Genomic DNA, 19,173 nt, shown 5'->3' on the forward strand with positions numbered 1-19,173 from the left:
GTCACTAGCTAATGACTGCCACTGTTTATTGTAATACGATTACCCGTGATGCCAGCTAATGATTCTTACTAGATTGAAATGACACATAATTAATTAACTATGCTACTGTTTAATTATGCTTTGTAATTAGGAGAAGGCTAATGATTCTTACTATATTAGAATGACAAATGATTAATTAACTGTAATTAGGAAAAAGCTAATGATTATTACTATTGAAATGACAAATGATTAATTAATGATGCCATACTTTGTAATTGGAAATGAATGTGACTGTTTAATAATGCTTTGTAATTAGGAAAAGGCTAATAATTAATACTATTAGAATGACAAATGATTAATTAACTGTAATTAGGAGAAGGCTAATGATTATTACTATTGAAATGACAAATAATTAATTAACGATGCCATACTTTGTAATTGGAAATGAATGTGACTGTTTAATAATGCTTTGTAATTAGGAGAAGGCTAATAATTCTTACTAGATTGGAATGACACATAATTAATTAACTATGCTATTGTTTCATAATGCTTTGTGGTTAGGAAAAAGCTAATGATTATTACTATTGGAAGACAAATGATTAATTAATTATACTATATTTTGTAACTGGAAAAGAATGCGATTATTTCATAATGCTTTGTAACTAGGAAAAGAAGGCTACTGATTCCATGTAAAACAATTAATGAACATTTTTCTGTAATACTACATACTTGGTACAGAAATGTTCAATAACTGGGCTATGAATGCCACAAACTGCTAATTAAGTCTGTAATTGTCAATATTATGTGACTTGATGTCCTTCACCTCATAAGCTGACTACCCTGAATTACTGCAATGTCCATTTGTCCTGTCTATCCCAGTGATCATGGAGCACTATCTTTGGTTTTGCACTAATTCTACGTTGGTGTGCCTTGTAAGAGCGTGGTGTTGACACGAGATGCTGTGCACCACCGTGAGCGATGAAGACATTATTATGGTCCCACTGTTTGGTGTACCTAATGTACTGCCAAAATGAAAACATGGAACATTACTACGACAGTTCAGTGTCTTGGCTACACTGATAAATTCTGATGGGAAAAGAACTTCAAGTTGTGTCACTTGGTGTTGTACTTCTGTGGAAAGATATGGACTTTCAGAACAGCTGTGTGCAATCTAAAGTGCTACAACCATGATGCAATCCTTCCCTTTCCTATCCTAATTCTTGTCACATAGTGAAAATCATTTTTTGGTAACATCATTTATGTTCGTGGGTTACACATTTTTTTTTTTTTTCGATTCGCTGAACTCCAGTGCGAGTACACTTATGTCACTTATCGGTATGATTTTTTTGCCATTATGTTTATTTGTTGTGAAAATGCTAAAGACATTTCTTCAGTGCGTGTGCACTTTGGACACAGTTATTTTTTTTTGCCATTATGTTTATTTGTTGTGAAAATGCTAAAGACATTTCTTCAGTGCGTGTGCACTTTGGACATGATTTTTTTTTTGCCATTATGTTTATTTGTTGTAAAAATGCTAAAGACATTTTTTCAGTGCGTGTGCACTTTGGACATGATTTTTTTGCCATTATGTTTATTTATTGCGAAAATGCTAAAGACATTTTTCGATTTGTTCTGAAGTACAGTATATGTACACTCTTGTCTTTTATATTGTATATACATTTTAATTTTAATGATATGTTCTGAACTACAGTGCATGTGCACTTATGTTAGGCGTTAATATGTTTTCTATTGAACTTCAGTGCCTGTACACTTTTCTCATTTTTCAATATGATTTGTACTATTCTGTATATTCAGTACTTCAATGCGTATGCACTTATGTCATTTGTTACTAATTGTATATACATTTCATCATTTGTTGATATGTTCTCAACTGCAGTGCATGTGCACTCATGTCACTTGTCAACATAATATTTTTTCCCAGTCTGTTTATTTGTTCTGAATATGCCAATGAATTTTTTCAGTGCCTCTGCACTTTGTTTTCTGTCAAATAATTTGTATATACATTTTTCTGATTTGCTACTATGTTTTGTACTCACATCTTGTCTTTGTCTTATATATTTTGTACTTAGTGCGTGTGCACAACATTTAATTCATGTACTACATCTAAATATTCTGTAAATTGTAGAAGTTTATTAATTAATTAAAAATTTTGCCGCGATTGGCAAGTCCAAATGACTCACCATCGCTGCCAAATTTTTGCCCCCCCAGTGGAGGGTTATGAAACACGTATGTAACGCAGCAGCGATGGCGAGGCATTGCAGCATCTCTGACCAGAGAGTATGCGCTTGACCGCGCGAGTGTTGCGACGAGTTCGCTAGTTGTCGCTATGCAGAGCTGTACTCTGTCTGTAGTCGTGGAAGTCTGTAGCTCGATTTAGTTACGAGCAGTCGGTCAGTAGTAGTTGTGCAGTGCAGTTCGCTACTAGTCGTCATGTAGTGCAGTACGCTAATAGTCGTCATGCAGAGCGGTCGGTCAGTAGTAGCAGCCCAGTGCGGTTGTGTGATGTAGGCGGTCGGCAACACTGGTCAAGATGCTGAATGAGGTATACTGTTAATTAATATAATCATTAGATAATGTAAAAATTTATTTATTGTAATTAATTTCCAACAAATGCCCCAATAATAATTTTTATTTTTAAAAGCATTTTTTCAAAAATTTTATTTTTTATTGAACTAAAGATTTCGTTGCACTTCCCATTTCATTCCACTTCTTTTAAAGAAAATTTTCAGTAAAATTACAGAAAAAAGGAATATTATTATTTGCAATGCAGTTCCTCCAAGCCGTGCCCAAAGATAAGAGCAGAAATTTGACATCCAGTTATTCTGAGGCAAGACTTTAATTCTGATTGTTTTGCACAGGGCCAAAGACCGATATTTCGGTTTAATTGAATTTTCTTATCACTGAATAGACTTTAATTTTTTGTGAAGAATTTATATTTGAGTCAGATTGCGAATTTCACATTTTTGTTGCCATTGTCAGTACATTTCATTGTGGGCAGGTTACGCTTAGAGCAGTGTCCATTAGCATTCATAATTAAATATTGACACTCTTTGAAATTTATTGTGGGGAGGTTACACTCGGCTCCCATTTGTATTAAGTATTGTCTTTTTCTTTTAAATTTTTGTGGGGAGGTTACAGAGTTTGGCATAAAACAGGAATTCGTAGTGGGCTGTACCAAACCAGACAGTAGAGTGGGGGAAGAAAAAAACATTTTTTATGTGCCATCATTTCTACATAGGGAATATGGTGCTGTTTTCCACCACCTTGAATTTTCTTGACGGCAGTCTGCCAAATCTGAAGTGAAATACTAGGAGAGTGGTGCCGAAAGGGTCGTCTATGGGACTAGCGGATTTATCACATTTCTGACATCTCTGGAATGAGTAATAACATTCTATCCCTAAGCACATCATCGTAGAGTTACTATTATTGTTGATTTCTCTTGTATACAATACTACTAACTCATCCATTAAAAATTAGAATTCTTTTACGCTACAACTAAGTGCGCAATATGGAAAGACGTCATTTGTGTTGTATGATATTTCAGCGACCACGGCAGCTGTTGAAAGTTATTTGCAACGTGAGAGCCGTGGAGCCTTAAATGCGTAATATGGTTAGTATATGTCCGTGTGTGCGTTTACAGAAAATACTGAGCGCTAAATCGTCCTTTAGTTTAATGCATTTTTGCTACAGTTGTCAAAAGAGTCCGTTTCTCCATTGTGTATGTGGCCCTCGATATTACGCGCCTACGTTTTGTGTTATTATTGGTGTGGACGCTGTATCTGTCGACATACAAGCAGTGGGTCACGATTTTGCTTTATTGAATCATTGGTAAGCCTAAAATAAACTATAATTCTACTTTATAAATGGTGGATATAGCAGACCGAAACCTTCTCCCCATATTCATTACTCTACTCAAAGAGGACAGAAAACAAGTGCAAACGATTGTACAGATGATTTTCCCATTATTAAGAGATTAAATAATAATGCTTCCTCATTTTTATTTCCTTTTGGATACTAATGCCTCTTCGGCTCTTGTCACGAACTGAAGGAATTCCGCTATCGTGGCAGCGAATTTTCTCATGAAGGATTAAGCAGGAAGAACGAAATAACCAGAAGAGCACAGGATGTGAGGGCATTCGTCGCTGGAAGAAGTCCATTTGTATCAAACATAGGCCTTAATTTCAGGAGGAAATTTCAGACAGTATACATTTAGAGCATAGAATTGTATGTAAGTGAAATGAAGAGTTTGGGATGCGATTTTTTAATAGAAAAATGTTCAGAATTAGTAATGAATGAGGTGGTTCTTCGCGCATTGGGGGAGGAAAGGAATATGTGGAGAACACCGACTAAATGATAGGACAGGATGATAAAAGATGTATTGAGACATCAAGGAACAACCTTCACAGCACCAGACGGATGTAACAGAGGAAAGGCAAATATTGGAATTTATGTAACAAATAATTGTGGACGTTAGTTATAAGTTAGGTTGGCACAGGAGCAAAATTCAGGTTTGGTCGCATCAAACCAGTCAGCAGACAGATGGTAAAAAGCAGCACAAGTCTAGAACATAACATCCTTCACATAGAGACAGCCTGATCTTCAACCATGAATGTGATGTTCTTGAGATGTGCTACAGCACTCAGTGTAACTGATTTCGAGAGGACTACAATGAATGACTTGAAAACGTCTACAGAGCCGAAACTCCAACAGAGTTGCAAACGAATTTAAATAACAATCAAACGGCTAAAGCATTATTATTTAGATATTTAGTGTCAAAGTAAATTTCGAAGTGGGCTGCATTGTTTTTATGACCATGGTGGACCAGCCAAAAAATATTTTGTAAAGAAACTGAACCAATGGAAATTAAACAACTTTCCTACGTAGGCAGGAAAAATTTCTTGTATTGGAATATTTCAAACGTAATATGAAACTTAAAGTTAGTGAAAAGTAAAGCGAATAAATCGAAAACTTAAACAGACCTTTTTTCAGAGACCCACGATATTCGGGAGATAATTCTATGATGTTGAAATTCTGAGAACTTCGCTCTATTAGCGAAGATCTAGTTTCAGGTTATACATTTTTCACACGTGGAAAAAAACTGCTCGCTAATATATGTGGTTCCTGTTGAAGTGTTATCTTGGATATGTTAGAATACTGACTGGGTGTGATATATTTTTTGTAAAATTCTATCAGTCCATTCTTCAGGAAATTATGGCGGGCTGTTTGAAGGCTTTCAATACTTTTAAATTCAATCAGCTCCATCTGTAGGCGTAACATGGCTTCAGTCTTTAAAGGATTTTGGAACATGTTCATATAGAGCTCTTGATTTTAAAAACTGAATCTCTCCTCCATCTGTAGGCGCAACATGGCTTCATTCTTAACCTCTAAAGGACTTTGGCACACTTTCACATAGGGTCCTTGATTTTTAAAATCTGTAATCTTTCCTGAAACCCTTTCCTTATTTTTTGCAGCAAAGAAACATACTTGTCCAAATGCAGTGTCTCTTGATTTCTCAAATACGAGGTCTCCCAATGACACAACTATCTTTCCCCTATCTGTTTCTCGAACAAGATAAGTTTTTTAATAAGTACTTGTTTATGTCCATCAGTTTATACACGTTAGTGATTTATAAATCTAAAACTCTTAAGTTTTAGATTTAGGTCAGCGAGATATTTAGCTACGTCAACTAAAAAGGCAAGAGAATTCAACCATTGTTCATTTTCCAAAAATCATACTTTTTCCTTTGCCGCTCTTAAAGATTTTTATTTTTTACGAAAGAGAATAAAACCGTGTGAGCGTTGCCGATCTGCTGCGCCAGTGAATTCGGCTGTAGTGTATGATATCATGATATCCCGTCTCTGAAATTGTCTATGATTTAGTCCTCTTGCGCGGGGTTTGAAACTGACCATCCACACTACCTTTCCGTTCACATTCTTCAAATCGAGAATTTTGGCACACAACAGTTGTTGGTGAATAATGCGGTGGCGTTTTACAATCATATGTGTCATGCTATTACTCATCAAAGTTGATTCCCTTACTGATATGTCTGAAAAAACAGCTTTTTCAGGCTATGGCAGGCCATTTATGGCTCGCACACCTTATGTTGGACATCCTGATTTAGACGATTATACGGATATTAATTCATACGTTTTCAATTGAGCAAATAACTTTACAAGACTTCTCGAAGTGTCATTTCAGAATGTAAAAATTCAAGTCTATTTACATAAGGGAAATTGATGTGTGCATCTACTCACCGACCACTTGCAGGTAGCCGACTTGACTCTTCATGGGGTCTGTGTTGATCTGGCACATGTACCAGCCGCGGTCGGACTCCCGGACGTCCCGTACGTGCAGCTGCCACGTGTGCAGGTCGCTGTGGGTGACGCCGATGCGGTGATTTTTGGTGATCACGTGCGTCGCAATCGTCAGGATCGTCTGTGTGTCGACGCGCAGCCACGCCACCTAGAAGCGGAACGGAAAGAACTCGCATATACAGTGCTGATCGGCTACCTCCAGAAACCGTAACACTATTTACACAGATGAGCTAACATATTATGACCACCTGCTTAATAGCGTGTCGCTCCACTTTTCAAAGACAGTACAGCAGAGATCCCGCTTGTCATGGATTCTACAAGTCCTTGACAGGATTCCAGAAGTATGCGGCAGCAGATGTCCAAGCACAGATCAAGCAATTCCAGAAAAGTACTGGATGGTGGTTTATGGGCACGCAGCTGGCTACCGATATGTGCTCTAGTGGGTACAGATCAGGCACATCTTCTAGACAAGACTTAAATATGACTATAATGCCGCTCAAACCACTGTAGAACGATTCTGACCTTGTAACACGGAGAGTTAACCTGCTGGAAGATGCCATCGCCGTAGGGTGCGAGGGACTTCAAGCATGGTGCGATTCTGTCATGAAGCCTTAGATTACCACCACAGAATAAATTTCCTTTACTTTACGTCTATGGTTATAAATTTTTAAGTCCTCACACTATCAGTTTCGGTCAGCAATAACTATCTTCAGACCTGTTTCGGTCACTACTGGCCGAAACAAGTAGTCTCGGAAATTTGTGACCATAGACGTGAAGTAAAGGAAATTTATTCTATTTTCAGGTCACTGTTCAATTCGTGGCCGGCCGGAGTGGCCGAGCGGTTCTTGGCGCTACAGTCTGGAACCGCGCGACCGCTACGGTCGCAGGTACGAATCCTGCCTCGGCTGCCTCGGGCAAGGATGTGTGTGATGTCCTTAGGTTAGTTAGGTTTAAGTAGTTCTAAGTTCTAGGGGACTGATGACCTCAGAAGTTAAGTCCCATAGTGCTCAGAGCCATTTGAACCATTTTTTGTTCAATTCGTGACCATTTCCCAGCTTGTGATACCTCCACAGAATCCATGGAACCACAACTCAGTGTACCCAACAGCATAGTTCTGCCCTCACAAGCCTGCATCTTTGGCGCGGTATATGTTTCGTGCAGCCATGATGGATGACAGCGCGTAAGGACACAGTCATCGTCCTGGCGTCACAAGAAATGCGATTCATTCGACAGGCGACACATTTCTATTGATCGACGGTGAAAACTCAGTGTTGCTTAGCTGACGGTGTCGTTGGGTCAACAAAGGAACACATAGGAGTGACCTTTGAACGGTGTTCTCCGAAACACGTGTGCCTGCACTAGCATTGTACTCCGTCGTCAGATCTGCCACAGATCGCTGCCTGTGAGCGATCCTCCGATCTCTACCTTTTGTGATGAGACGTGGTAGTCCAATACCATACGATCTACTCGTTATTTCACCATCCTTAAACCACTGCCCAAAGGAGCTCACGAGAGTAGTTCGCAAACAGGCGACCAACTTCACCATTTCAGAGATTCTCGGTTCCAGCCGCAGGATTCCCGCGTCCCGTATCTTCTTTATGTTTGCCTATTCGTCTCTCTTCCATAAGCATACGCACTAATTAATCTAACATACACTAAGACAACACACACACCCATGCCCGAGGGAGGACTCGGACCTCCGACGGGGGGAGCTGCGCGGACCGTGCAAGGCGCCCTAGACCGTTCGGTGGGTAGTGTTCATGATGTTTTGGCTCATCAGTGTATATGAAGTAGAGGATAGGCAGAGAGAAGGAAAGGTCGGATGGGAACTCAAGACTTCCAGCCACACAGGGCAATGTGGCAATGCAATGGAAAAAACTGAAAATTTGTGCCGGACCGGGACTCTTGAGCGCTTTGACCTTCCGGACACAGTCCACTACCGAAATTTCCAACTTATCGCACACCGACTTGCAGTGTCTTTCGTCCATTACCTTCCATCTTGCAAATTATTGATTCCCGTAGGAGTTCTGACGATATTAGTGCTTCCGCACTGAAACATACGTCAAGGAGCCGTCACGCTCGCACAAAAGTGTGTATATTTGAGCAGTGTCTGTTCTGTCGGATATGGCCGAAACAACAGACACCACACGTGTATATACATACATTAGCCGGCAAAGACGACGCCAATCACTTTGTAAATCATTTTGAAAACTATTTTATTGTCCACAAAATAACGTTAAGTTTCGAACGATTTCGGTCACCACCGACCAGTTTCAGATTTACATTATAGAAAATAAAATGAAAATAAAATTGAAGCTTTACAGCTTACGACAATGGTCTGGGATCAGACATCGTCACCGTTGCTATCGAGAAATCTCAGCCCGGCGCACAAAGTAGCAGTAAGGAAAACTTAGCAAAATAAAAATCGTATAGCTATGGAACGGCTATTATTAAAACAAATACACTATCGGTTAAAAAGTATCCACACACCTATATGAAATGCGGAATATACTACTATTTATAAAAATTATCTCGTGAAAACGAGAAATGGAAGTGGGTTGTATAACTGTTGTTTGCATTACCCTGTATTCCTTTAACGTATTTGAAAATCCTTTAAAGAAATTGAATTTTCATGTAATAGTTGTACTTCAATCAGCTTGTTGTGTATAAAAACCTCGAATTGTTGCACCACGAATAATTACAGGCATAGATTTTGGAAATTCTTATAAATTTCGAGCAGCCGTGGCTGGAAGGTAGTTGTTAAGAGAGCGATTGGCACATCGGAAGGCAGGCGCGTTGATATTTGGAAACGATTCTGTCAGGCAGGTTACGACACCGTTCGCAGGCTAGACGGCACGACCCGGCCGGCGCTGTATACAAATGTGAAGAAATCACCCTACACAGGCGCGAGGAGCGAGACATCTGCTGGCATCCGCTCTCTGGATGACATCGTCCGGCGGTCCGGGACGCGAACTCGCGGCCTCCCGGGTGCAGAGCTGACTGCGGGCACTGAACGAGCTGCCCTGAGCGTTCGGGAGGAGCTTCTAAGGTTTACTACAACGACGGAGATCGGCGGCTTCCCTTCGACGCTATACATGGGGGCTGCGAGTCGCTCTTGAGGGAGCAGTCAGTCCTGTCCCTGGCTATGAGGCGCAGTTAACGTACGCGGCGGCCACTTTGCCGTGGCGCGAGTGGATCGCTGCGTCAGCAAGGCTGGGCAACCGGACGCCGACACCGCAAATTGCGGCGTTCGCGTTGGTTCCAAAGCACGCAAGGTGCGCGGTGCCATCGCCGAGTTCAGTAGAAGGCCCACTGTTTATCTTCGATGTAATAAAGTCAATGACACACTTGCCTGTGTTTCTGTGCACGCTTCGGCGTAAGTCATCTCTCTCGCCCAAACTTCTCGGTAGTGCTGGTATATTACAACCCCTGAGCTCGTGGGGTCAGGAAGTGGTCAGTTCAAAAATGGTTCAAATGGCTCTGAGCACTATGGAACTCAACATCTGAGGTCATTAGTCCCCTAGAACTTAGAACTACTTAAACCTGACTAACCTAAGGACATCACACACATCCATGCCCGAGGCAGGATTCGAACCTGCGACCGTAGCAGTCATGCGGTTCCGGACTGAAGTGCCTAGAACCGCACGGCCACCGCGGCCGGCGTGGTCAGTTCGCTTTCCAGCAAAATACGTTGTGTCGGAAAGTGTCCGTTCAAGTCCAGCGCTAGGTTTTGGTGCGAGAGTTGTTTATGGTGAGCGGTTAGTGAGGCAGTGGCAGTTGACGTAGGTACCAGCACAGCACAATGTGAGGCGGTGAGTCTAAGTTTTATTTATATTTTTTATGTTTGCTATCGTTGTCAGAGATAGTTGTGTGTTAGAGTTACTTTTGTGAAGTAACAGGAACCCATGGACATACCTTTGTTTAGAGGTAACGGTGGACGTCATAATTTAGTGCCAGTGAGATGTCCATTCTGCAACTTTTCTGCGAGTAGTTGCCGTGTACCAGAGCTGTAGCAGCTGTTTCTTCTGCATATAAGCGTACTGATCATCTGTCTAGTAGTTGTATTGAGTGCAGATGGATGATGACTCGCCGGAGGAATTAATTTGTGTTTATTTTTTATTTATTTTTTTTGTAGAATTGAATGTGTGTTTGTAATATGTCTTTTTCTCAAAAAATCTGTTGCATTGAGGTGGATGTAGAGCACGCAAAAAAGTTGAAACACGTGCTACTACCGCAGATGTAGTTGCTGCTTTAACTCCGCAAGTACAAGCATTTTGAGAGCTCTTTCAGAGTGTGAAAGAAAGAAATTTCGAACTTAATTGTGAGTTTGAGGCTAGTAAAGAGAGTCGTGATCAGTCGCAATCAGAGCCACGGGATAGTAAGTCTGGATTGAGAGTACCTTCTGTCCCGTATGACCTGGCAAAGGTCACACTAATTAATCCCTTGTCCGGCAAGGCAATGGAGGACGTGACAATTTTAGTTAAGGATATTAGGAACGTTGCGGAAGCACATGGGTAGTCAGATGAAGTAACTCTGTATGTTACTAATATGCATTTGGCAGGGGACGCCAAAAAATATGTTGTTTACCACGAGACATTGAGCAAACCACTTACGTTCCTGTTGTGGGTCTCGGGATTGTGCAAGCCGTACCAAAAGCAGAACAGTGAGCGATTTTTTCGGGAGAAATTAATTACGTTGTCGATGTCGTACAACGAGTCTGTGGAAGAATTCACGGATAGAGCCAGTAAGCTAAATTCAAAGACATACCTGTACGTACGGACCCAGAACCCAGAAGCTTATAGGGTACTGTTACAGGAGGTAGAAAATAGAGCAGTGGATGTTTTCTTGCGTGGTAAACCCGCTGAAATGTCACAGAGGGTACAGATGGAGAACTCAGACGACTTAGGATCAGCTCTTAGGCTCGCAACATTTGTGGAGGAAGTGGATACAGCCACAAAGCAGAGACTAAACCATTGCGTGTTCGTTTCTGAAGTCAATGTTACAGATGTAGTTGTGAGGGGCGTGTAAGGAGGCAGTGTAAACCACCAGAGTGCTATGCGTGTAGCATAGGGGGCCACCGGGCGTTTCAGTGCAAAGGTAGGAATGGTGGACAGCACCAGAAAGGGAAGCAGCCGTTAAACGCAAATGAGATTGCTTCAACCATCGGAATTCAGTCCCCATAGACCGTAACACAAATTAGTATAGACGGAATGAGATTTTTGGTATAATCCGTTCATCATAAGAATAAACCTGATGTAAACATTGCACAACGTATTCCTCCGCGTTTGCTGAAATCTCATTGGATTTCCGTTTCACGTGGGACTGCAGCCAAGCTGTCTAGAGTACTGTCAAGTACGATAATAAGGGTACGTATCGTGTTGTGCGTTACCCGCACATCGACTTAGCGATAATACGGGACAACAGCTTTACCAGCTCATTTAACTTGGACAGCACTGGCCCATCAGCTGGTACAACTAGCCTGCAGTGACGTGGCCAGCTGCAGTTCACACGTAAAAAGAGGCTAGCAGAGAAGCAATTCGACTACGAATGTCATTTAATTTTCAAGTAGAATGAAATAACACACTGCAAATCTCCCACAATACTCTCCTTAGACGTCTAGACGAAAACCGCAACACGTTATCGTTTTTATTAAAAACGAGAATGATGAAAATTCCCCAATTAACAATAGGGTAATTTTCTGCATAAGCTGTGTGTAACATAAGAGGGTACTGAAGGATTTCACCGTATAGTTAAATATTGAACCACTGAAAGTATTACTTATAGTCAGTCGTCTGGCAGTCTCTTAACTCCTTCCTTATCCAAATCCGAGAAACACATTTCAGTTCTGGAAGTGTCACCTGCTACGTTGATAACGAGCCTATCAACATTACAATCCATGAAGCCAACCAGGCGCAGCATTTTCTCTTATTTTATGACGAGCCGTCCTATATCCCGCCATCATTCGGCTGCGTGGGTTAGTTTCAGTACGTCTGGCAGCTTAACAGTCTGTTTACTTCTCGGGCCAAATCCCGCAGCTTGGCTCTATATCAGTTCTGTTGCGTTCATATTGTAATGGTACAGTAGCAAACGTAAAAATGCAGGATTGTATGATGTGCTCGATGCTGTGAAAATGATAGTTTTTCTTGTTTCTAGATACTTATGTACCCCTGTGGTATAAGAAAATAGACATAGTCCAGATAAAGAGGATTTGGTTTCTCATTTTTTTTTCTGTTCTATCGCTTGCACCTTTGCCCCACATTTTGCGCGGGGTTGGCTTGGTTAAATCGGATTTGGCATGTTAATGTGAAGGGGTGGCCGGATGCCCTTCCTGCCGCCTCCCTGTACCCCTTGGGACGGCATCCGAGTACCCCATCTGTCTGCGTCCAGTGTAAATCATGGAAAAAAATGGCTCTGAGCACTATGAGACTTAACATCTATGGTCATCAGTCCCCTAGAACTTAGAACTACTTAAACCTAACTAACCTAAGGACATCACACAACACCCAGTCAATCATGGAAAAGTTCGGATGTGTTTCAAATGTCTGTGAATCGTGTAACTGAGGTGGGACGTGGGGACCAGCCTGGTATTCACCTAGACCTAAAACCACATCCAGGCTGGCCGGCACACCGGCCCACGTCGTTACTCCGGCGGGCGTAAACATCCGAGGCTGGCGCGCCTACCCGACTCTAGGAACCTGCGCATTAGCGCTCTCGGCTAACCTGGCGGGTGATTTGGTTTATCATTTCTGCCTTAAAAATTAAATTCTTATGTTTTCTTAATTTCAAAAAAATTTTATGAACGGGAACAGTCTTCCGCAAAATATCAATTAAAAATTTGTATTTGAAATGGAAACAGGAATTTCGCATCCAATATTAATTTAGAAACAAGAAGACGTGCATTATTCATAAAAGTGATGATGAGTTTTATAATTAGGCGGGTATTTCAAATTGAACGAGAAAAAGAAATGATACTCCGGAGATTAGACCGAACGCACAAATACTCGCATGCTGGGCACAGTCAATTACGCTACCAACTGCGCTACACGTTCAATCTGGAATTAGTTAACAAATGCAGTATACACAGCCCGGGAAAACTTCAAAGCCGATTATCTCCGTAAATTTATGGAAAACGATAAGAACAGCCTGTTTTTCGGCACTTTTTAACTGTGCTCCACGCGCGTGTTTCACTACAAAACAGAAAGCAGCCTCAGCCATTTTCATACGGCGCATTAACAGGGCGACAATCAGAGTACAACGCTGCAGAGGCTGTGACTGTACACGATTTTTGAAATAAAAACTACGTAGTTAAAGCGTGCTTAAGAAAAACGTTGATGGCTGTTAATACATTTGAATATCTTAAAATTTCATTTAAATTAACTTAGTTATAAGATATCTAATACATAAGTGTAACAACACCAGTGTACGTGTTCTACGGTTTCTGACCAATCATCGCGTTTGTGTTTGTTTACATCAGGTTTATTCTTATGATGAACGGATTATAGACACGGGTGCGAATGTGTCCGTTATCAATCTGGACCTCGTGGGAAAGAGGAGACTTGGGCCATCACGGTATATGTTACGTGAGGTTGGTGATAAAAGCGTGGAATCATTAGGTACGGCAGTCCTGGAGCCTTTAGTCGGGAAAACTAAGTTTATCGAACACGTGGATGCGTTGCCATGCATAGGCCAAGGTTATTCAGTGATTCACGGGCTAGACTTTCTCGACAAACATCACGCTGAGATTGAGCTTTTGCAACGCGCTGTAGAACTCAGTCTGACTTCAAAAAATGGTTCAAATCGCTCTGAGCACTATGGGACTTAACATCTGAGGTCATCAGTCCCCTAGACATAGAATTACTTAAACCTAACTAACCTAAGGACATCACACACACATCCATGCCCGAGGCAGGATTCAAACCTGCGACCGTAGCAGCAGCGCGGTTCCGGACGGAAGCGCCTAGAACCGCTCGGGCACAACGGCCGGCAGTCTGAGTTAGTTTCAACTGGAGGAAACAGTTGCAGCTGAGACAATGGCGCAAGATTCATCTTCGTTGCAGTTAAACCAACGGAAGTGCGTAAGTTTTCAGTAAAGATCCATCAACAGGATAAAACACCAGCAAGTATGGGAAAGATAGTGTGTGTTTCAGTAGATACCGATTTGCCGAGGGATACATCATATTTGGTTGAACTGCTCTTAAGCAATGAAGAGTTGGATAGTTCGCATTGTTTTATCGTTGGAGCTTAGCGCATGTGAGTGATATTTACGGGAAACAAATGATTCTGGTAAGTGTGAATAACTTTGGTGGAGAAGAGGTGACTCTGTCAAAGGGTGCAATAATAGCCACTATGGTAGTCTTAGAAGATGAGGACTTCCATAGGTCGAGCCTAGAGGAAAGCCACAAACAAACCGTCGATAAAGAAGTGTTACTGGGGAGAGTAAATCATTTGAAGAGCAGTGATCGAATGCCTATGGAGAACTTATTTTTGAGGTTTAGTGAATTATTTTGTGCAACCGGGAGCTTACCAGCAACCCCGCTGATGCAACATCACATACCGGTAGGGGATAGTGCACCAAGATACAGGATGCCGTACCGGATAGCAAAGCAGCTGCAACCATTCCTAGAAAAATTTATTGAACAACAGTTACGGGATTCGCTCACAGAACTGAGTAATAACCCCTGGAGTGTAAACATTGTCAACGTACCACAAAAGTCGGCGGACGGGACATCAAAATACGGATTTTGTGAGTACAGATATCTAAACACGTAAACCATTTCGGATGCTTATCCAGTTCCAAACATCACGGAAACTCTGAATAATCTGGGTCAGTGTCTGATCTTTACAACTATGAATCTCAGGAGTGGATTCCATAAATTGGAGATGACACCTGAAGATAGACCGAAAACAGCGTTTACCGTTCCAGGAAGGCATTTTCATTACATACGCATGCCATCTGAACTAAAGAACGCACCGGCAACTTTTCAGCTGTTGTAAGATGGAGAACTGAGAGGATTAAAACTAAAAATTTGTTTGGTCCTTCTCGATGACATAATCCTCTATTCAAAGGATTTACCGGAGCATGTGAGACGTTTGGAGGACGACTTTAGTAGACTGCAATCGGCACGTTTAGAGTTAAGTGTGGAAAAGCGCCATTTTGCGCAAACTCAGGTAAACTATATGGGCACGTGATTAGTGAGCGTGGAGTACAGGCCGATCCTCGCGTTATAGACGCACTTCAGAATTATCAGATACCACGAACAACTAAGCAGGCACAGTCGTTCATTGGCCTCTGTAATTATTATTGACGGTTCGTGAAAGACTTTGCGAAAATACCCGGACCCTTGAACATGTTGCTGAAGAACGACACGAAATACCATTGGTCTCAGGAATGTCAGGAAGCATCGGAAAAATTGAAATAGATGTTAGTTTTAGGTCCAGTAGTGGGTTTTCCGGATTTCGGAAAGCAGTTTACCCTTTCGCGTGATGCTTCAAATGAGGCAGTCTCTTGTGTTTTGGGACAGATGGTAGATGGTCAGGAACATCTAATGGCTTACGTTTCAAGGCAGTTAAATAAGGCGGACCGTAACTACTCGACAACGGAGAAAGAGATGTAGGCGGTCATATATGATATTACATATGTTCGATATTATCTGTATGGTAGTAAGTTTAAGATCTTGACAAATCTTGCAGCATTGAAATTGTTAATTGGTTTGAAATATCCATCTAGCTGATTAAATCGGTGGGCACTTGAGATTAGTGAATTCGAGTACGAGGTAATCCAGAATTTTGGGAGATCACACGCAAATGCAGATTCGTTAAATCGCAGCGCAGAAATGTTAAGTACGCTATGGAAGAGCGTTGAAAAGTGGCAGCAGATACAGGCAAGGGATAAAGAATGTCAGGCATTTAAGTCGCAGCCGCATTTTGTTATGAACGAGGGTTTGTTGTATAGAGCAACGATGCGTGGATCAAATGTGGTGGTACCAGAGGGTTTTCGGAAGGACGTTTTGCAGCAAGCTCACGACCATATGTTGTCAGGTCATGATGGGTGACGTGCGACGCAAAGCAGTTTTGGTAGAGGAACAGGAAGCGTGATGTGGAGCAGTATGTTAAGAAATGTGTGCCATGCGCGCAGAGGACCGTCATTACGCACCAGAAAGTGGCGTTGCAATGATTACCAGAGGTGTCCAGTCCATTTTCTATGATGATGTTGTATGTCCTCGTGCCATTTAATAAAACACCTGCAGGAAATAGGTAAGTTCTCACGATCATCGATCGTTTTACTCGATGTTTGGCCTGGCGAGTACTGTAGCACAGGTGTTAGTAAACAAATGAGTATTAAAGTTTGGGGCGCCTGAGACCATAATTACGGACAAAGGTACGAATGTTGTCTCGGATTTAATGAAGCAGCTATGCCGTGTGAGACGTATAGAGAAGTTACAGACGAGTCCGTTTCATCCGCATACTGATGGGAGAAGGGAACGCGTGCACAAGACAATTGCAAAGATGTTGAGCTATTACGTAGGTCCCTGATACGACGATTGGGACACCTATTTATGATATCTACTATGTGCATGTGATTAGAATGAGCACACTGCAATGAACTTGTCGCCATTTAAGGTGGTATACGGTAGGAAAATGCCATCTCCCTTTGATGGTTTAATCCCCAAATTTGGAAGTTGTGGAGGAATTTTCAAAAGGCAAAGACGAAGGCGCTAGAACGCCAGGAACAGCTTGGAAATGGCCTCACCGGTCAACGCGAAGTTACAGTTTACCCCCCCAAAAAAAAGACTGTTATACATGTCAGTCGCATAAAACCGTTTAAAGGAAGGGTAGAACTATCGGCAGCAAATCAGGAGGACAAAGTTACAAAGGGTAAAAAGATGGGACCTGGATTTGGTGAGCAACGTAAAGTGCCTGATGTGCCGTATAGGTTAAGGTCATGTAAGTAAAACTCCGTCCGAATAGGCCTTGGAAGACCCAATAGTACCGACCGGCCGCCGTGTCATCCTCAGCCCACAGGCGTCACTGGATGCGGATTGGAGGGGGATGTGGTCAGCACACCGCTCTCCATGCCGTATGTCAGTTTACGAGACCGGAGTCACTACTTCTCAATCAAGTAGCTCCTCAGTTTTCCTCACAAGGGCTGAGTGCACCCCGCTTGCCATGAGCGCTCAGCAGACCGGACCGTAAGGTCACTCAACGAAGTGCCTGCCCAGCCCGACAGCGCTTAACTTCGATGATCTGACGGGAACCGGTGTTACCACTGCGGCAAGTCCGTTGTCAAGGTAGAGTAATTAAGTTCTATAATTGTGATTTGTTGCTTTTTTATTTTGGTTTAGTATATCAGGGAGTACGTATTTTTTGCCATAGGGATAATTTTGTTTTTCCTTGGAGAGCTGTTGGTTTTTCATGCCACTATTAGTGATATTGCTTTTTTGTTTTTGTGGATTGTACGTTTTCGGAAAGAGATTTGAGGGGGGGGGGGGGGGGCGATAGAGTAATTAGTGATCCGTCCAGGTGGCCAAGTACGAATTGATATGCGGACATGTGAAGCGAGTTTGTTTCTAAGTTAATGGGACGAGTTGTGGGGAAGAGCTTCTGCCAGCCCGAACGTACCTCCAGAGGGTGGGTATTCATTGTTTATACTCCATACTAACGCCAGAACATGTATGGTTGATTTGCTACGAAGAACGGAGAACGGTAGGGTTGAAACAACTTGAGCTTCGGGAAAGCGGAATGATCATTAATGGCACGACTTTTGAGGGAACCGGGACGGATTTTTGTCTTCCGCCTACACTCACAGGGTCAACTGTTATGACACTGTCGCGGAATACGCTGTATTCGTCAGGGTATTACCCGTTCTAGCAAGTGCAGCATGTAAACCATTTTCGAGAAGAACAGGAACACTAAGTTTTAGTGGTGAGCATATCAGCCACTAGTTATGGTGTGTTTCTAGTAGGCTTTTGCGTACTGTATTTCTGGCTAAGACGCAAGAGGCCACAGGCTGTGGACGTGCCAGCACACCAATTACCAGTGGAGTGGTTGACCGGCATAGGTCGGGGATACATGGTAGTAATAAAAATGTGAGCGGAAGTCTTGTATGGTGAAATCGGGAGATTGTCCTCAATGTGCAAATTATTAGAGTTAAGGTAGTTGAGTGGGAGCACGATAGTCTAGCAAACGAACAACAAAGTGTAATTATTAAAACCAAAACTATGAAAACAAAAATATTAGAATGATAAGAACTCAAATAAATCTTCTCCGAAGGTATGCAGCGCTACGAGTAACTACAGGCGAGGATTATGGGAATTCTAGAAAATTTCACGCAGTTATGACTGGAAGGTAGTAGTTAAGAGGCCGATTGGTACATCTGAAGGCAGGTGTGGGCAATGTTATATTTTGCAAACGATTCTGCAAGGCAGGGTAGGACACCGCTGGCTGGCTAGAAGGCACGGCCCGACGGGCGCTGTATACAAATGTGAAGTAATCAGGACAGCACAGGGCACTGACGTGCTGTGAAGAGCCCAAACGTTGCAGTTACAACAGTACCTAGCGACGTCCTTGTAGGGGCCGAGGCGGGCTGAAGAAAGCTGACCTGCCTCCTCCAGAAGAACTACGTCAGAGCATAAGGAAGAGACATACAAATAAGCGATCCCAAAAGATTCAAAGCAGGCAGTCGTGTCGCCATTCTGTCAGCATCTAGAATCAGAGAGAATGACGATTGTTTGAATTGCATGCCAACCACAACAACCTTCTGATGATGGATATCGGCGGCCAACCAGCCTGCTGAAGCCACCTCCAACCTACTGCGTACGGGCGCGTCATTGGTATGGCGTCGTTGCTGTGGCTCGTCGCA

General features: G+C 42.3%; 1 protein-coding gene across 1 annotated transcript in view; it reads right to left on the minus strand.

The window, feature by feature from the left end:
• Positions 1-19,173, minus strand: part of LOC124776958 (lachesin-like) — an 805,533-nt gene that overhangs the window by 646,560 nt on the left and 139,800 nt on the right. Inside the window, exon 3 of the mRNA XM_047252196.1 lies at positions 6,255-6,462. Within this exon, the coding sequence (XP_047108152.1) occupies positions 6,255-6,462 (208 nt within the window). The remainder of the gene's footprint in view (positions 1-6,254; positions 6,463-19,173) is intronic.

This window comes from Schistocerca piceifrons, chromosome 1 (genome assembly GCF_021461385.2).
Source record: "Schistocerca piceifrons isolate TAMUIC-IGC-003096 chromosome 1, iqSchPice1.1, whole genome shotgun sequence".
Lineage (NCBI taxonomy): Eukaryota > Metazoa > Arthropoda > Insecta > Orthoptera > Acrididae > Schistocerca > Schistocerca piceifrons.